The sequence below is a fragment of the Hippocampus comes genome, unplaced genomic scaffold, assembly GCF_001891065.2.
Source record: "Hippocampus comes isolate QL1 unplaced genomic scaffold, H_comes_QL1_v1.1 scaffold170, whole genome shotgun sequence".
Classification (NCBI taxonomy): domain Eukaryota; kingdom Metazoa; phylum Chordata; class Actinopteri; order Syngnathiformes; family Syngnathidae; genus Hippocampus; species Hippocampus comes.
The window spans coordinates 322,414-335,166 of NW_017806171.1; the positions used below are offsets into that span (position 1 = coordinate 322,414).

Sequence of the window (12,753 nt, forward strand, 5' to 3'; positions counted from 1 at the left end):
GGCAGCGCCGGGGCGCTGGACTCGGTGCTGGCGGCCGACATGGCTCCGTTTCGTTTCGTCTCGACTTGGCAGCTTATCGTGGGTGGGCGACGTGTCGAGCGGAGACGAGGCAGACTGCGGAGTGGTGGAAGTGGGCTCTTTGAACAGCTGCTATTTCCAGCGCAGACTGTCCGAAGGGGGCGGGGCTTATGCCGCCTACAATTGAGATTCAAATCAAATCCAGGCAAGCCGCACCTCCGTTGCTGTCCATGACAACTTGCTGTCTTTGTGCATTTGTCATCGGAATTGTCTATTTGATTGTAGTTCGTTTTTATTGACCATTTGCAGTTTGGATTGTTCTTGGCAGATTTTTGGAGGGCATGGGGTTGGGGGGGGGGGGTCCATAATTCACACACAACTATTGAACTCCTGTCCTACTGGATATGGAGCCATGCGGTGAATCAGTGGCGCTCCCTTGCGGCCGATTGGAAGAGTGCAACAAGGAAGATCGGTGTTTGCTCTCGCCCTCATGTCACGGGGCCAGAAAAAAAATTATACAGTCGACTGTACTGCATTGTAATTGCACGAAATCCGTGAAAAGATAAATACCGGGCCTCTTCTCTGACCATAGCCTCCATTATCAAGAGGTGAAAGACAGTTTTTGTATGTTTCCCCCTACGTCAATAATCAACGTGGCACTCTATTAAATTGTTCTCACGCTTTAGACTCTCCTTCCTATGTTGGTCGAATATAAACATAGCCTTAAACACAAGCGGTGACACTTCGACCACAGAGGGGTGAACAATTGTTATCGGAAGGAAGTTGCACTTTTACAAGGAAGAATCTCTCATCCATTGAGCAAAAAGAGACATCTTCACATAAGGCTGAATGAGTCTTAGGTGAAAAAGGCCGAAATTTCGGGCCTGGTGAGCAAATCGGGGTCGCAGTGCGAAGGCCGTCGTCTGTGTGGACTTTGCATGTTGTCCCCGTGCCTGCGCGGGTTTTCTCCACGTACTCCGCGATTGGCCGGCAACCAGTTCATGGTGTGCCCCCCCCTGCTGCCCGACGACGGCTGGGATGGGTTCCGGCACGCCCCGCGACCCTCAAGAGTTACAGATTGACCACAGGTGTTTCACAACAGCAAACCAATGTAAATCTCACGAGAAACTGTCATATCTCTTGGGTAAAGAATAACTTGTGTAATCTTTAGACAAATGAGCTTTTGCTGACATTCCTGAGCGTGGGTGCGAGCTGACTGGACGTTTTCACGTTCAAGTGAAGTCAATTGCGGAGAAGCGTCTTTGTGAGCAGCCCAGCGTCCTCTCCTCTGTCCAGTCATGCTCGCCATACCGGTCCTCACGGCGGCCCTGGCGCTGGTGCTGTGCCTGGTGATGGGCTTCCTGGTAGCGAGGAGCCATCTGACCAAGACCTCCGCCGACCCTCGTGGGGGACCGACCCGACCGTGGGTGGACCAGGACCTGCAGGATGACAGTGAGGCCATGTCAAAAGAGCACGGCAAGAGACACACGGGGTTTGAAGTATTCAAGTCGGAAGTGAAGGGGGTCGTTTTCACAGTATGTGAATGAGGTTTTTTCACGTTCCAGAAGACGACGAGTGGGATGACTCCGACAAGGGTGAAAATGTCACTTATGTGCCTTACTCGCCTGAGCGCCTGCCCGAGGAGCAGATGGTGCGCGCATCGAAGCGCTTCTACGCGTCGATGAACCAGCGCAGGTCGGTCCGCTTCATCAGCCCCGAGCCCGTGCCGTGGGAAGTCATCGAAAATGTCGTACGCACCGCAGGTAAGTGGTCGTGCGGCACAGTTCAATTGCTCCAAACGGAACCGAAGATGGCACGTTCGCCTCGCAGTGCGGAGGTCGCGGGTTCGAATCCGGCCCCGGGCCTTCCTATGTGGAGTTTGCGTGTTCTGCCCGTGCCCGCCTGGCTTTCCTCCCACATCCCAAAAACATGCACGGCAGGTTAACGGTGGGACTGTGAGCGTGAATGTTTGTTCTGCGAAACAAAAGAAGAAGAAGAAACGAATGGAAGGAACGATCCGTGTATTGCTTTCAACTGACCCGGGCAGGCACTGCACCAAGCGGCGCGCACACCGAACCCTGGACCTTCGTGGCGGTCTCCGACCCGGACATGAAGCACCGCATCCGACTGATCGTGGAGGAAGAAGAGGAGGTCAACTACCGGCAGCGCATGGGCGCCAAGTGGGTCAAAGATTTGGCCGCATTCAGGTGAGCGCGCGCGCCATCGTTTACGTCAATCTGTCCGACGCCGGTGGTCCCGCCAGCTGACTTCTGTTTGTCCACCGCAGGACCAACTGGATCAAGGAATACTTGGACGTCGCCCCGTACCTCATCCTCATCTTTAAACAGACGTACGGAATCCTACCGGACAACAAGAAAAGGACACACTACTACAACGAGATCAGCGTGTCCATCGCCTGCGGCATCCTTCTGGCCGCACTGCAGGTGACATATACGCCAAGCCAAAGGTTTTACCTTTCACGCGGAGCTTCTGGTTCATCCGTTCCAAGTTGAACAAGCAGCAACTGGCCAACGACCAAAAATAATCAAAATATATTGAAAATACGACAATACAAGAAGGCAGTGCCGTCAGAGCCAGGTGAAAAAGTCACCCGATTGACTGGCGGGAATTTTATGAAACACGAAAGAAAACGTTTTGGTTTCCCCCTTTGGAAATGTGTCTTCATTTAATCGCAAAGAAATTATGACAGGAAAAAAGGCCAAACATCATTTTTCTTTGATTACACTTTCATTCCAAACATTGTACTCAAATAATTACGAGTGGTGTCGTGTGGTCATTTCCAAAAAGTCCCCCATATGACAAGAAAAAAAAATCTGATGACAAAGTGATAATATTACAAAAATACCAGTTGTGTTACTACGTGGACAAAAGCTGATGGGGGAAAAAAAACATTTTGGAGAAAAATTAATCTTAAAATGTATTTTTGACAAAATATTTCGTTGTTTCGTAAGTTGGAACAAATGCTTTGAGGGGAAAAAAAACTCATTTTTGAGAATGCATTTGAAATGGGGCTTTGTTACTGAAAGCATTACAGGGGAAAAACTTTTTTTTTTTTTTTTTTACGACAATGTGCTCATTTCAATGGCAATTTGGTGCCCGGCCTTTTTGCGCAAACCAACCTTTGCTTTGTGCTGACGCAACGACTCTCTCCCGTCATCTGTGCGTTATCAGAACGTGGGTCTGGTCACCGTGACGTCGACGCCGCTCAACTGCGGCCCAAAGCTCAGGAAGCTGCTCCAGCGACCGGCCAATGAGAAGCTGCTCCTGCTCCTTCCTGTCGGCTACCCTGCCAAAGACGCCACCGTGCCCGACCTCAAACGCAAACCACTGCATGACATCCTGCTGCGCATCTAAGGGGGGACCATCCCAATACCAAATTAAAGATTTATGAACAACACGGTGGTTGGAGGCATCTTTTTTCCCCCCATACCTGCAGTCACACCTATGGAAAATTTGGGATTAATGTAATCATGCATTTTCTTTTTTTTGGGGGGGGGGGTGTCCTCCAGGAAATTGGGTTGAACAGAAGACCTCAGAACTATTAGGAGCTGTAAAAAATCGGGGGACCGGGTCTGGAGCCACTTTTGGACGGGGCCCTTGGCGAACGATTACCTACGCGAGGCCGGAAACCGGAGGCAAACCCCGATTCTCAGGCACATGAGGCAGGTGACGCACAAGGTTCCCTTTTGCAAGCCTTTAACTTGGTTTGTCGGTCGGTTCGCCCGTTCAAAGCAAAACAACCACAAGCGCTTGAATTTCAAAAGACGTTTCCCCGTTGACGGAAACACCAGTCGTCCGTTCCAGCCTGCGCCCAATATACAAAAATGTTCATACCTTTAATGAGGAAAAACAGCCCTCCAGAAGATTGTACTTGAAGCGCGCACAGCCCAAACGCACAATTTCATTCAAGAGCTGCTATCGGCCACACATTTGAACACTTGAGTCACTTTGCACGCCAACTCCTCATGGAGCCAACTTATACGTCCACCTTACCCTTTCATCGGAGATGCTCTACCCCCCCGCCCACTTCTCGAACATAACCAAACAAATAACAAATACACTCCCAGTGTGCGGCCTCGCCGTCTCTACAATATGCGGTGTACTGGAATTGATCCACATTTTTAAAGAGACTACAGTAATCCCTCGTTTATCGTGGTTAATGGGGACCAAAACCACTCGCGATAAACGAAAATCCGCAAAGTAGCGTCCAATTAACAAACAGGTACGGTAAATAAAAATGTATTTTTTTTAAAGTCCCCAAACGGTCTGCGAGAAGCTGCAAAACAACAGCGAGTACATCGAGCAACATATACAGTACTGTGCTCCATGTATATGTTTAAATAAAAAAAAAGACAAATTTAATATGTTTGAAAAAATCCGCGATGCACTGAACCCGCGATAAACGAACCGCGAAGTAGCGAGGGATCACTGTATTTGGAGACGAACTGATGATGAGACGATTCGAACATAGCAGAGCTCGAACGCTGCCGCGTGAAGTCCCGTTAGAAAGTCCATTTGGTGGGAACGTGTTTGTCCGGCGATTGTTACAACTTGAGGCCAAAGGAACGCAACTGGTCATGTTTCGTTGCGGCATGGTACACGCTTGGACTCTCGCAAGATGGCCGCTGCCGTCCCCGCTCATTTGCACCTGTACACATTCTTGCCGGGTTAGAAACACAACACACGCACGCACATACATACAAAGATAGAAAAGAGGCCAGCTGGCGTGTCGGGGGGGTAGTGTACAAAAATGTCCCGGCTGAGTACTGTAGTGCTTCTTTCCACCGATGTGAGGCGGCCGTGATGAAGAACTAAACTTGAGGTTCAGAGGGGATCGAGTCTTTTCTGTTGCTGGTCCCTCTCCCTGGAATGGCCTCCCACTGAACATTCGGCAAGCCTCCTCGCTGCCCATCTTTAAAACCCGCCTCAAAACACACTTGTATTCTTTGGCATTTGACTCAGCATGACTTCGATTTGTTCTTGGTTTTGCTATCTTTGTTACCGATTTGCTTTACTGTTTGTTGTATATGTTAATTGCTCCATGTACAGCACTTTGTATGCAACGATGGCTGTTTGAAAGTGCTCTATAAATACAGTTGAGATGTGCGGGAGGGATGCTGACGGAGTATGTGTTCAGTCGTCGTCCTCGTCGTCGCCGTCTTCGCTCTCCTCGATGCCGTCGCTGTCCTCTTGCTCCTCGTCCTCCTCCTCCGTGTCGGGGATGTCCCACTGCGGGTGGTTGTCCAGCATGGCCTTCGCCTCGTGCACCTCCAGCTGCGCACACGCATGACGACACGGTCTAGGCCCAAATGACTCTCCGACCGCCTCGCTCGACCTCTGACATTCATGCATCCCCCCCCGGCTCACACTTTCATTGTTTGATTACAGACGTTGGCAGACATTAACTCGCTCACTCACATTCACCCTTCATTAAGGCACGAAGTAGAACCTCGTCACACTCGGGTGCATATTCAAACTCGCTCACTTAGCCTGCCGCAATCATTCACTCACTCGAGTCGCCGCCTCACCTTGTCACACTCAGACTGGTGCATATTCATCCACTCATTCCAAAACCTTGAAGTTGCTGACTCACTCTGCCCGACGCATCCATTCACTCCTTAACATTGCCGCACTCATTCCAGAAGTCAGCCGCTCACCCCGTACCAAAGGCTGACTGTCAGTCGCGTTTGCCACACTCACCTTGAGTGGTTTGATCTGGTCCAGTCCCAAGTAGGAATCCGAACGCAGGATGACGGAATATTGGTAGTTGCCCGTTTTGGATGGCGCCGGAAACTTCAGCTCCACCTGGACAAATGTGTGCTTCAAGTTAAGCGCCGTTCACCATTTGAAAATTAAGGTGTGGGGGGGGGGGCACGACCTACCTCCTCGGTGTCCTTCAGCGTGCAGACGTGGTAGGGCATGGACACGAGGGTCTGGTCCCGCCGGTCGGCGATGTAGAGCCACCACCACTCCTGCTTCTCCTCGGGGTAGTAAAGGCTGTAGGCCGTGTGCGTCACCTTGGACTTGGTCTCCAGCAGGGCGCGCTCTCGCCGCTGGATGCTCTGCTGCAGCGCCTTCCACTCCTGGGAAAGCATCACCGCAACGTCAGCGGCTTGAGAGTGCGTTCGAGGAGCGGCCGCGGATGCTCAGATTGTCGAGCGCATTGCGAGGGTTGGGTGTCACCACCGGCTATCGCTCGGGCGAGGTCGTAGTCGGGGGTCAGTCGATTTCAGGATTTACTGTTGGTGGTCTAGCACCTGACAATTGTGTAGAATCCTAGAATCTAGGATGTAGTCTGCGGTTAAGATGAGGGTGCTTTTCGCGGGCACTCGATTGCTTTAGCTTATGCGTACGCTAGGATAGTCTTCTTTATTGCTCGCACTCGAGTGTATTCTGAGATCGTATCTGGTGCGGTGCGGTGCATTCTTGGAGAGTCAAGTCGTTTTAAGATCAGCGCTTTTTCCCACCTCCTCGTCGTCTCCGGCCATCTCGTCCACCTCTGTGTCGCTTTGCTTGTCGCTGTCTTCGTCTCTCTCGCGGGGAGAGTATTTGCTGGTCTCGCCCTCGTCCGACTCGCTGCCTTTGTCCGAGACCTCTTCCTCCTCCTCCTCCTTGGCCGCCGACGGCGCCTCCTGCCACGTACAAGAGCATTTGGGCGTGCTCCTTGATGAAGAGCGAGCCGCCACGCCGCGGGGGGGCAACTTACGCTTCCCGCCACGCTTCCGTTGGCCTGCTTGGTTTTTGCCAGCGCCGGCGTGGTCTTCTTCTTGGTCAGCTTTTTCTTCTTGGACTTTGCTGTCTTCTTGGTGCCTTTGTTCTTGTTCTGCCACACTTGCTTCGCTTTTGCTTTACTGGCGTCTCCCTGCTAAACACGAAAATGAGCCCCACACTTTAGGCACAGTTAAAGCCCCAAAAAGGTGCGTTCAAGCAGTTAGTTCATTTCTTTGATAGTCGGCTTAAGGCCCGTGTACGGTCGCAGTGGGCATGGGGAGGGTTAGAAGTGCGCTGATCATTCTCCAAGTGCGCTGAATCGTCAAGAACTTTGGCAGTACCTGGACCTTATGCTGGATATCAAGGATACGAACTAAATGCGGAAAGAGATTTTCATAGTCCTTACCACTTCCTCTGCGGGGGCCGTCTCCTCTCCAGGACACAGTAAGGCTTCCTGCTCCTTTTCAAACACCTCCTAAACAACGAGTAAGCCAGCGTTGGTGCACTTTTGAAAGGCAATAAGGCAACAGCTCCCTCTGGCGTTCATCTGGAGATGTGTCTCTGGTATCAATATGAATGATTATTTATTTGTTGACAACAAATAACGTTTCAGAGTTAATCTATGTTTTGCATTTGTGGGTTAGACTTTATGTCCCGTTCAATGAACTGTGGCTCTCCTCGCGCACATGTGGGAACATGACAGAAACGGAATTAAAAAAAAAAAAAAAATTGTTTTTTTTTTTTTTAAACCTTCACTTCAGCACCACATTTTTCTCCAATTTGGTATCGCGAGAGAGAGCCGCTATTTTACTTTTGGGGTTAAGGTGCCTCGTCTCAACTTCTGTTGCGAGCCACTATTCGACGCTTACCACCATTCGTTTTCTGGTCAAGGTGACCGTAACTGTGACGATGGAGCCGGCCGTGATGTTGCTGCTGTCTTCGTCGTCGAGGACTGCGCGGACATCAGGCGTCACTCCCAGAACAAGGTAAGACACGTGTGCACGTTTTAAGGCCGACCTTGCAGTTTGGTGTCCATGGTGATGTGAGGGAAGCTGCCCAGCACGGCCATGACCTCGTCGTACTTCTCGCCCATAAAGTGCAGCATGCTACGTCGGTCCGAGTCTTTGAGTCTCGCCAGGTCCTGCAGACTCCGGACTTTGTACTTCTTGGAGATGCAGTAGCGGAGGTGCTCCTCCTCGAAGTAGGGCAGCTGCAGCAGGGGCGACTTGGACTCCTGCAGGCCCTGCACGATCATCTGGGTCAGCTTCATGCAGTTCTCGATGGTGACCAGGCGAGGAGCGTGGAAACCTGGTTAGAGAGAAGAAAAAAAAAAGAAGTCATTCTCGTGACGTAGGCTGTACCGCGCCAGAGTCCTCGTTGGCTGCAATTTGTGGCGCCTTGGTGTGCGCTGACCTCCTCTGCTGTTGGCCATCATGGTGAGCTGACAGCCCACGTTGATCATCTCCTGGAGCAGAGCCGGACTCTTCCTCACCACAAATCTCTGATCTGCAGCGGAACACATGCCTCGTCCGGGTTAAGCGTCGGTCTCCGAGGCCAACTGGCTCACATGTACCGGATGGCCTGACCTTCCTTCAGCTCCTCGGACACATCCATGCGCGCCAGGTGAGAGAGGACCAACACTCGGGCCTTCAGGCTGTACGGGTAGCAGAAGGGAGGCTCCTTCTTCTTCACGTTGATGTTTCCCAGCTTACAAATCAACTGCGAGATGTGCAAAAACAAAAAAAAAAAGGAAGAATGCCGCTCACCCACCGTGCGCCGGTGCCAACACGACGACCCGCGTGCTATTCATTTCCATTCAATACATTTTTCGAGTGTCACACTGAAAAGATGATGAATTGTCCAAATGCGAGAGTAAAGACAAGGTTCCCACCAGGGGCACTTTGATGTTGTCGGCGGGTCGGATGGTGGCTTCTTTGTTGCTGCGAGGGTCAAACTCAAATGCTGCTGTCAGCACCATGCCCAAACCTGGAAAGGCAAGCGGAAAACGAGAAACTCCTTCATCGGGATGCAAAATGACCGGGATATTGTGGAAATTGCCCCGGCAAATCTATCCGTTGAATTTACACACTTTCTAATCGTGCCAACGTGCACGGATGTACCCGGAAATAAAACCAAACGTTTCTACTGGCGCGAGAACATTCTCGGCGGATGAACTGCCGATGCCACGTACGCTTCATGTTCATGTTGGGGGTCTTGTACATGAAGTGCATGAAGAGCTGAGTGGTGTTGATGAGGATTTGGTCTCCGCTGTATCGGATGGAGCGGTACCACCACATGCCCTGCCGTGCACAAAACCCGGTGCTATAAATGAATGTCAAAAACACATTCGACGACAGTAACATACAAGAGGACCACTTACCACCACAACAGGAAGGATAACCATGAAGGCCAGACCGTATACCAACAACACCTAACAAGAGAGCACAGAGGCTTAGAGCTCTTGGCGCGCCCCGCGGGGCCCACGCAAGACTTTGCCGCACCCAATTCATCATCGTGCATCAACTGTTCCATTCTCGGAATTCTATTCAAGTCGGGGGTCCCCGAAACTTTTTCCTGTGAGGCCCAAAACGAAAAAGATAAATACCAGCATGGAGTTCTTCTGGTCCACGATCCAGGCAGGCAGGGCGATGCCAAAACTGGTTGCTGCAAAGGAGACAAAAGAGGTTCGGAAACAAGGCCGAGCTTCCGTTCCATTCGCTCCAAGGGTCAACTCGACTGCCTGAGGGGAGGCCCTTGCAAGCAGGTAGAAAGAGCACCAACTCACCGCTTGGACCATCCGGGTTGCCGTACATTTCCCAGTTCTTTCGGGACTGCTCATTGGTGAGACTGCGGGCAAACCAAGGGCATTAAATGGAGCAAAGCGCGCAGGCCAAGGGAGCCGCCGCCGCGAGCGACACGTACGCGGCGTAAGCTTTGGCGATCCTCATGAACGTGGCCTCGTCGCCGCCTCTGTCCGGGTGGAATTTCAGCGACAGCACGCGGTACTGCTTCTTGATTTCCGATAGCGACGAGCCCTGGAGAACAAACGAACGCAATCACGCTCCAGTGAAGCATAAAAATGTCACAATGGCACAAAATATTGTGACATCAGAGAAAACCGGCGAGACAGTGGGTCACTTTCTCAGTCATTCAAGGGCACTTTTGGAAAGCGTTTGTTTGTCCAATTTACCGGGTCCAAGTTGAGAACTTCATAGGGATTATATTCCTGGTACTCCCGGTCCAGTTTAGACACCTTGTAGGCAAGCAGCAGGAAGATGAGCCAGCCAAACAAGAAGGCTGCTTTCCTGAAAACACACACACAAAGCGGAGTTGGTTCCCGGATCAACGTGGCGCCGAGAGGGCGACTCGTCAACGTGAAAGCCTTCGTAAAAGCTCCAATCATAAAGTAAAACTAAAAGAATGCCACTTCCCATTCCGAATCTGAACGATCACTTTTGACTTGTTGGCAGCGGATGAAAAACCAGCGTTATCGTCTTGCAAAGGTCGAAAATTGAATCGCGCGCGGATGTGCCATCTTCCAGCTTCCGATGTTTGGCATCCGTGCGTGGAAGTTCAACTTGTTTCCATGACAATAGCAAAGCCCGCAGGCTTGCGCTGTATCGGCACCTGTCGCCATGACAACCCCCCCTCCTCCTCTGGCCAGTTAAAAGTCATTGGCGAGCGTAAAGCGGGGAAAAAAAGGGCATGGAGGGGATGACGCCGTTGTCGGCTGCCTCATGAAAAATATTTTGTGCCGTTGCAAGGACAGGAGGGTTCCACGAAAAAGTTCTAATTTTACAAGATTGGGCGTGGGGGGTTCGTGAATAAAATCTTCAAGTTACAGGACTAAAATGCAAGAATAACATCAGAAAGGTAGGAGGAAAAAGTCACATGGCATCAAGTTGGAATGTTGCAAAAACCAAGTTGGAAAATTAGCATTAAAAAAAAAAAAAAAAAGCAGGAGAGAAAGCTCTTGTGAAGGCTGTGTGATTCTCCCGGGAAAACATGGACTCACTTGAGTCTGGGGACGATGCTCTTCTGGGACTTGAGCAGTCGCAGACGATACCACAGGCACCTGCCGTGCACCCGACGCAGGCTCTTCAGACGCAATTGCTCTACAAAAAAAAAACAACAACAGGTCACCATCATTTCAGTGAGATAGCTTCTTTTCAGTGACAGACCGACCATACCTTGTCATTTCACTGTGGTTCCATCCATGATAAGGCATAGAAAAAAAAAAAGTAGTGTGTTTCCGGTAACCCGACCGACCGAGAATTTGTACGTCGAAAAAAAACTTTACGGTTGGCATTTTTTTTCAAACAACCAACATCGGTGCAAACTTTCACGATATTCATGTTGAGCGCGTCCGTCGTTTGCCCTGTCGTCTGTCAACAACATTGAAACATGGCGGCGGCCGCGATCTCCGACGACAGTTTAAACCGCGTTTGCTGTGTTCCAGTCGCGTGCTCGCACCGCAATGTTAAGAAAATAGCATCCATTGATGTATCGAAAAAATAAAGCGAACTATTTGATGAACATCACCTCAGCTCAATGTTACACTAATCGAACAATTTATCTTGTCGGTAACCCGACACCCCTGTCACTACATAAGGTATTTTATGTTTAGTGGCCCGAGAATGATTCGGTAGTCGGGAATGAGCGGAGTCAATAGTTATTGGTCCCACTCTCACCTTCTCTAGTGCTGTTCATGATTGCTGTAAACGCCTTGGCCAGCTGGAGGCAGTATAAGAGACACAGACCATTTGGATGTGGTTTTCCTTTTCTTCTTCATTGGATTGGAGGGGCATTGGCTTGGGAAACAGATTCCGTAGAGACTTAAAATGAGGTGGCTTGGAGTCGGGTGCAAAAAACAAAAAAATGTCGATAAAAACCAAGTGGCTGACGACTAGGCATTGGCTCGGGAAACAGACTCCGCGGAGACTTAAAATGAGATGGCTTGGAGTCGGGTGCAAAAAAAAAAAAATGTCGATAAAAACCAAGTGGCTGACGACTATAATTTCCCTTTGCACTCGTGAGGCGGTTGATGTCTGACTGCACTGGATTTATACTTGTACTCTATGTCAATTGGCAGGGAGCAACAGGCAACACCTGACCTTTCGGACGAATAAAACACGCGTAGTGTCGTGTGCGTAGTGCCCACCACAGGCACTACACGGTGGTCCTACGAGTGAAGCGCTCCATGCTCACGACTTCATGTATCATGTCAGCAGTTGGGACGAGTATCACGCAGTTGTCAACTCGTGTCCGGTTTTGCCTCACTAGCAACATGGACTCGTCCTCATGTAATGAACCTCAAGAACATGGAACAAATGCTCCGTCGGAAAAATCGGGGGCATTGTAAGAGACGACTAGTAAACACGAAGCACTTCACGAAGACGACTAGTAGCGCGCAGATGTCAACTAGTGCGCAGTTGTGCCTCACTTGCAACATGTTCTGCCAGTGCGCAAACCTGTCATACAGCAGCTTCGGCGAAAACCAGATTGGCGCAAACAAAGAGGAACGGGGCACGTAGAGCTTCAGCTCAGGGAGAGCGAAGAAACCCACAAAGCGCTTCTTTCCGTGAGCCACCAGGTTCGGTGGGGGACGCTTGTCGGAGCCGTCCCTTAGCTCAAGGCTAGCAAAGTAGCCCGACACATCGGGGCCTTACCAGCATTCTGATCCCGTGGCCACAGGTAATAGGTGGCCGGGATCAAGATGAGTCCCACGAACGACGTAAGGAAGTAGAAGAACGTGTTGCCGCTGTCATCGTATTGGAACTGCTGGCCGGGCATTTCGTCAGTCGCGGCGACGTCCAAGCGTCTTTCGCCGCTGCGGCACCTCCGTCCGTCCACCCGCTACTCTGCTACTGCTGCTGGAAGCCCGCTGAGTGGCGTTGACTAGCCAGCTAGTCCGCTTTAGCATCCAGCCAGATCAGGGAGAAGCATACGTGGTGTACGCAGGCGCAATCGGATCCTTCTTCTTCGTTGATGAGCGCCCGCCCA

At 50.9% G+C, this 12,753-nt stretch overlaps 3 protein-coding genes across 5 annotated transcripts in view; 1 reads left to right on the plus strand and 2 right to left on the minus strand.

The window, feature by feature from the left end:
• ppp1r14c (protein phosphatase 1, regulatory (inhibitor) subunit 14C) overlaps positions 1 to 617 on the minus strand; it is a 10,013-nt gene extending 9,396 nt beyond the window's left edge. Inside the window, exon 1 of the mRNA XM_019896164.1 lies at positions 606 to 617. Coding sequence (XP_019751723.1) covers positions 606 to 617 — 12 coding nt within the window. The remainder of the gene's footprint in view (positions 1 to 605) is intronic.
• A 601-nt stretch (positions 618 to 1,218) lies between these two features.
• On the plus strand, positions 1,219 to 3,436 carry iyd (iodotyrosine deiodinase). Of its 2 annotated transcripts, none has more exons than XM_019896295.1 (5): positions 1,219 to 1,494; positions 1,587 to 1,781; positions 2,066 to 2,225; positions 2,306 to 2,462; positions 3,211 to 3,436. In XM_019896295.1, the coding sequence occupies exons 1-5, from the start codon at positions 1,317 to 1,319 to the stop codon at positions 3,391 to 3,393; spliced, it is 873 nt and encodes a 290-aa protein (XP_019751854.1). In that variant the 5' UTR covers positions 1,219 to 1,316; the 3' UTR covers positions 3,394 to 3,436. The 2 variants fall into 2 exon arrangements, with proteins under 2 accessions (XP_019751854.1, XP_019751853.1); XM_019896294.1 differs by having other exon boundaries at positions 1,221 to 1,494; positions 1,584 to 1,781.
• Positions 3,437 to 5,115: 1,679 nt separating this feature from the next.
• On the minus strand, positions 5,116 to 12,723 carry sec63 (SEC63 homolog, protein translocation regulator). Of its 2 annotated transcripts, none has more exons than XM_019896234.1 (19): positions 12,420 to 12,723; positions 10,766 to 10,865; positions 9,941 to 10,055; positions 9,673 to 9,785; positions 9,536 to 9,597; positions 9,356 to 9,414; positions 9,131 to 9,181; positions 8,942 to 9,050; positions 8,642 to 8,736; positions 8,337 to 8,469; positions 8,164 to 8,256; positions 7,768 to 8,058; positions 7,620 to 7,702; positions 7,157 to 7,225; positions 6,746 to 6,901; positions 6,507 to 6,671; positions 5,922 to 6,122; positions 5,740 to 5,844; positions 5,116 to 5,313 (listed from the first exon to the last, which is right to left on the minus strand). In XM_019896234.1, exons 1-19 carry the CDS (start codon positions 12,541 to 12,543, stop codon positions 5,173 to 5,175), a joined length of 2,265 nt encoding a protein of 754 aa, XP_019751793.1. In that variant the 5' UTR covers positions 12,544 to 12,723; the 3' UTR covers positions 5,116 to 5,172. The 2 variants fall into 2 exon arrangements, with proteins under 2 accessions (XP_019751793.1, XP_019751792.1); XM_019896233.1 differs by having other exon boundaries at positions 6,746 to 6,904.
• Positions 12,724 to 12,753: the final 30 nt, after the last annotated feature.

Excerpts from the sequence above, each read along its gene's own strand:
- iyd (XM_019896294.1), top strand. The coding sequence starts at position 1,317 with ATGCTCGCCATACCGGTCCTCACGGCGGCCCTGGCGCTGGTGCTGTGC. Across the intron at positions 2,226-2,305 it reads AAAGATTTGGCCGCATTCAG|GACCAACTGGATCAAGGAAT; the intron begins GTGAGCGCGCGC and ends TGTCCACCGCAG. Across the intron at positions 2,463-3,210 it reads TCCTTCTGGCCGCACTGCAG|AACGTGGGTCTGGTCACCGT; the intron begins GTGACATATACG and ends GTGCGTTATCAG.
- sec63 (XM_019896233.1), bottom strand. The coding sequence starts at position 12,543 with ATGCCCGGCCAGCAGTTCCAATACGATGACAGCGGCAACACGTTCTTC. Across the intron at positions 8,059-8,163 it reads GATGGCCAACAGCAGAGGAG|GTTTCCACGCTCCTCGCCTG; the intron begins GTCAGCGCACAC and ends CTCTCTAACCAG. Across the intron at positions 6,672-6,745 it reads ACGGAAGCGTGGCGGGAAGC|GAGGCGCCGTCGGCGGCCAA; the intron begins GTAAGTTGCCCC and ends TGTACGTGGCAG.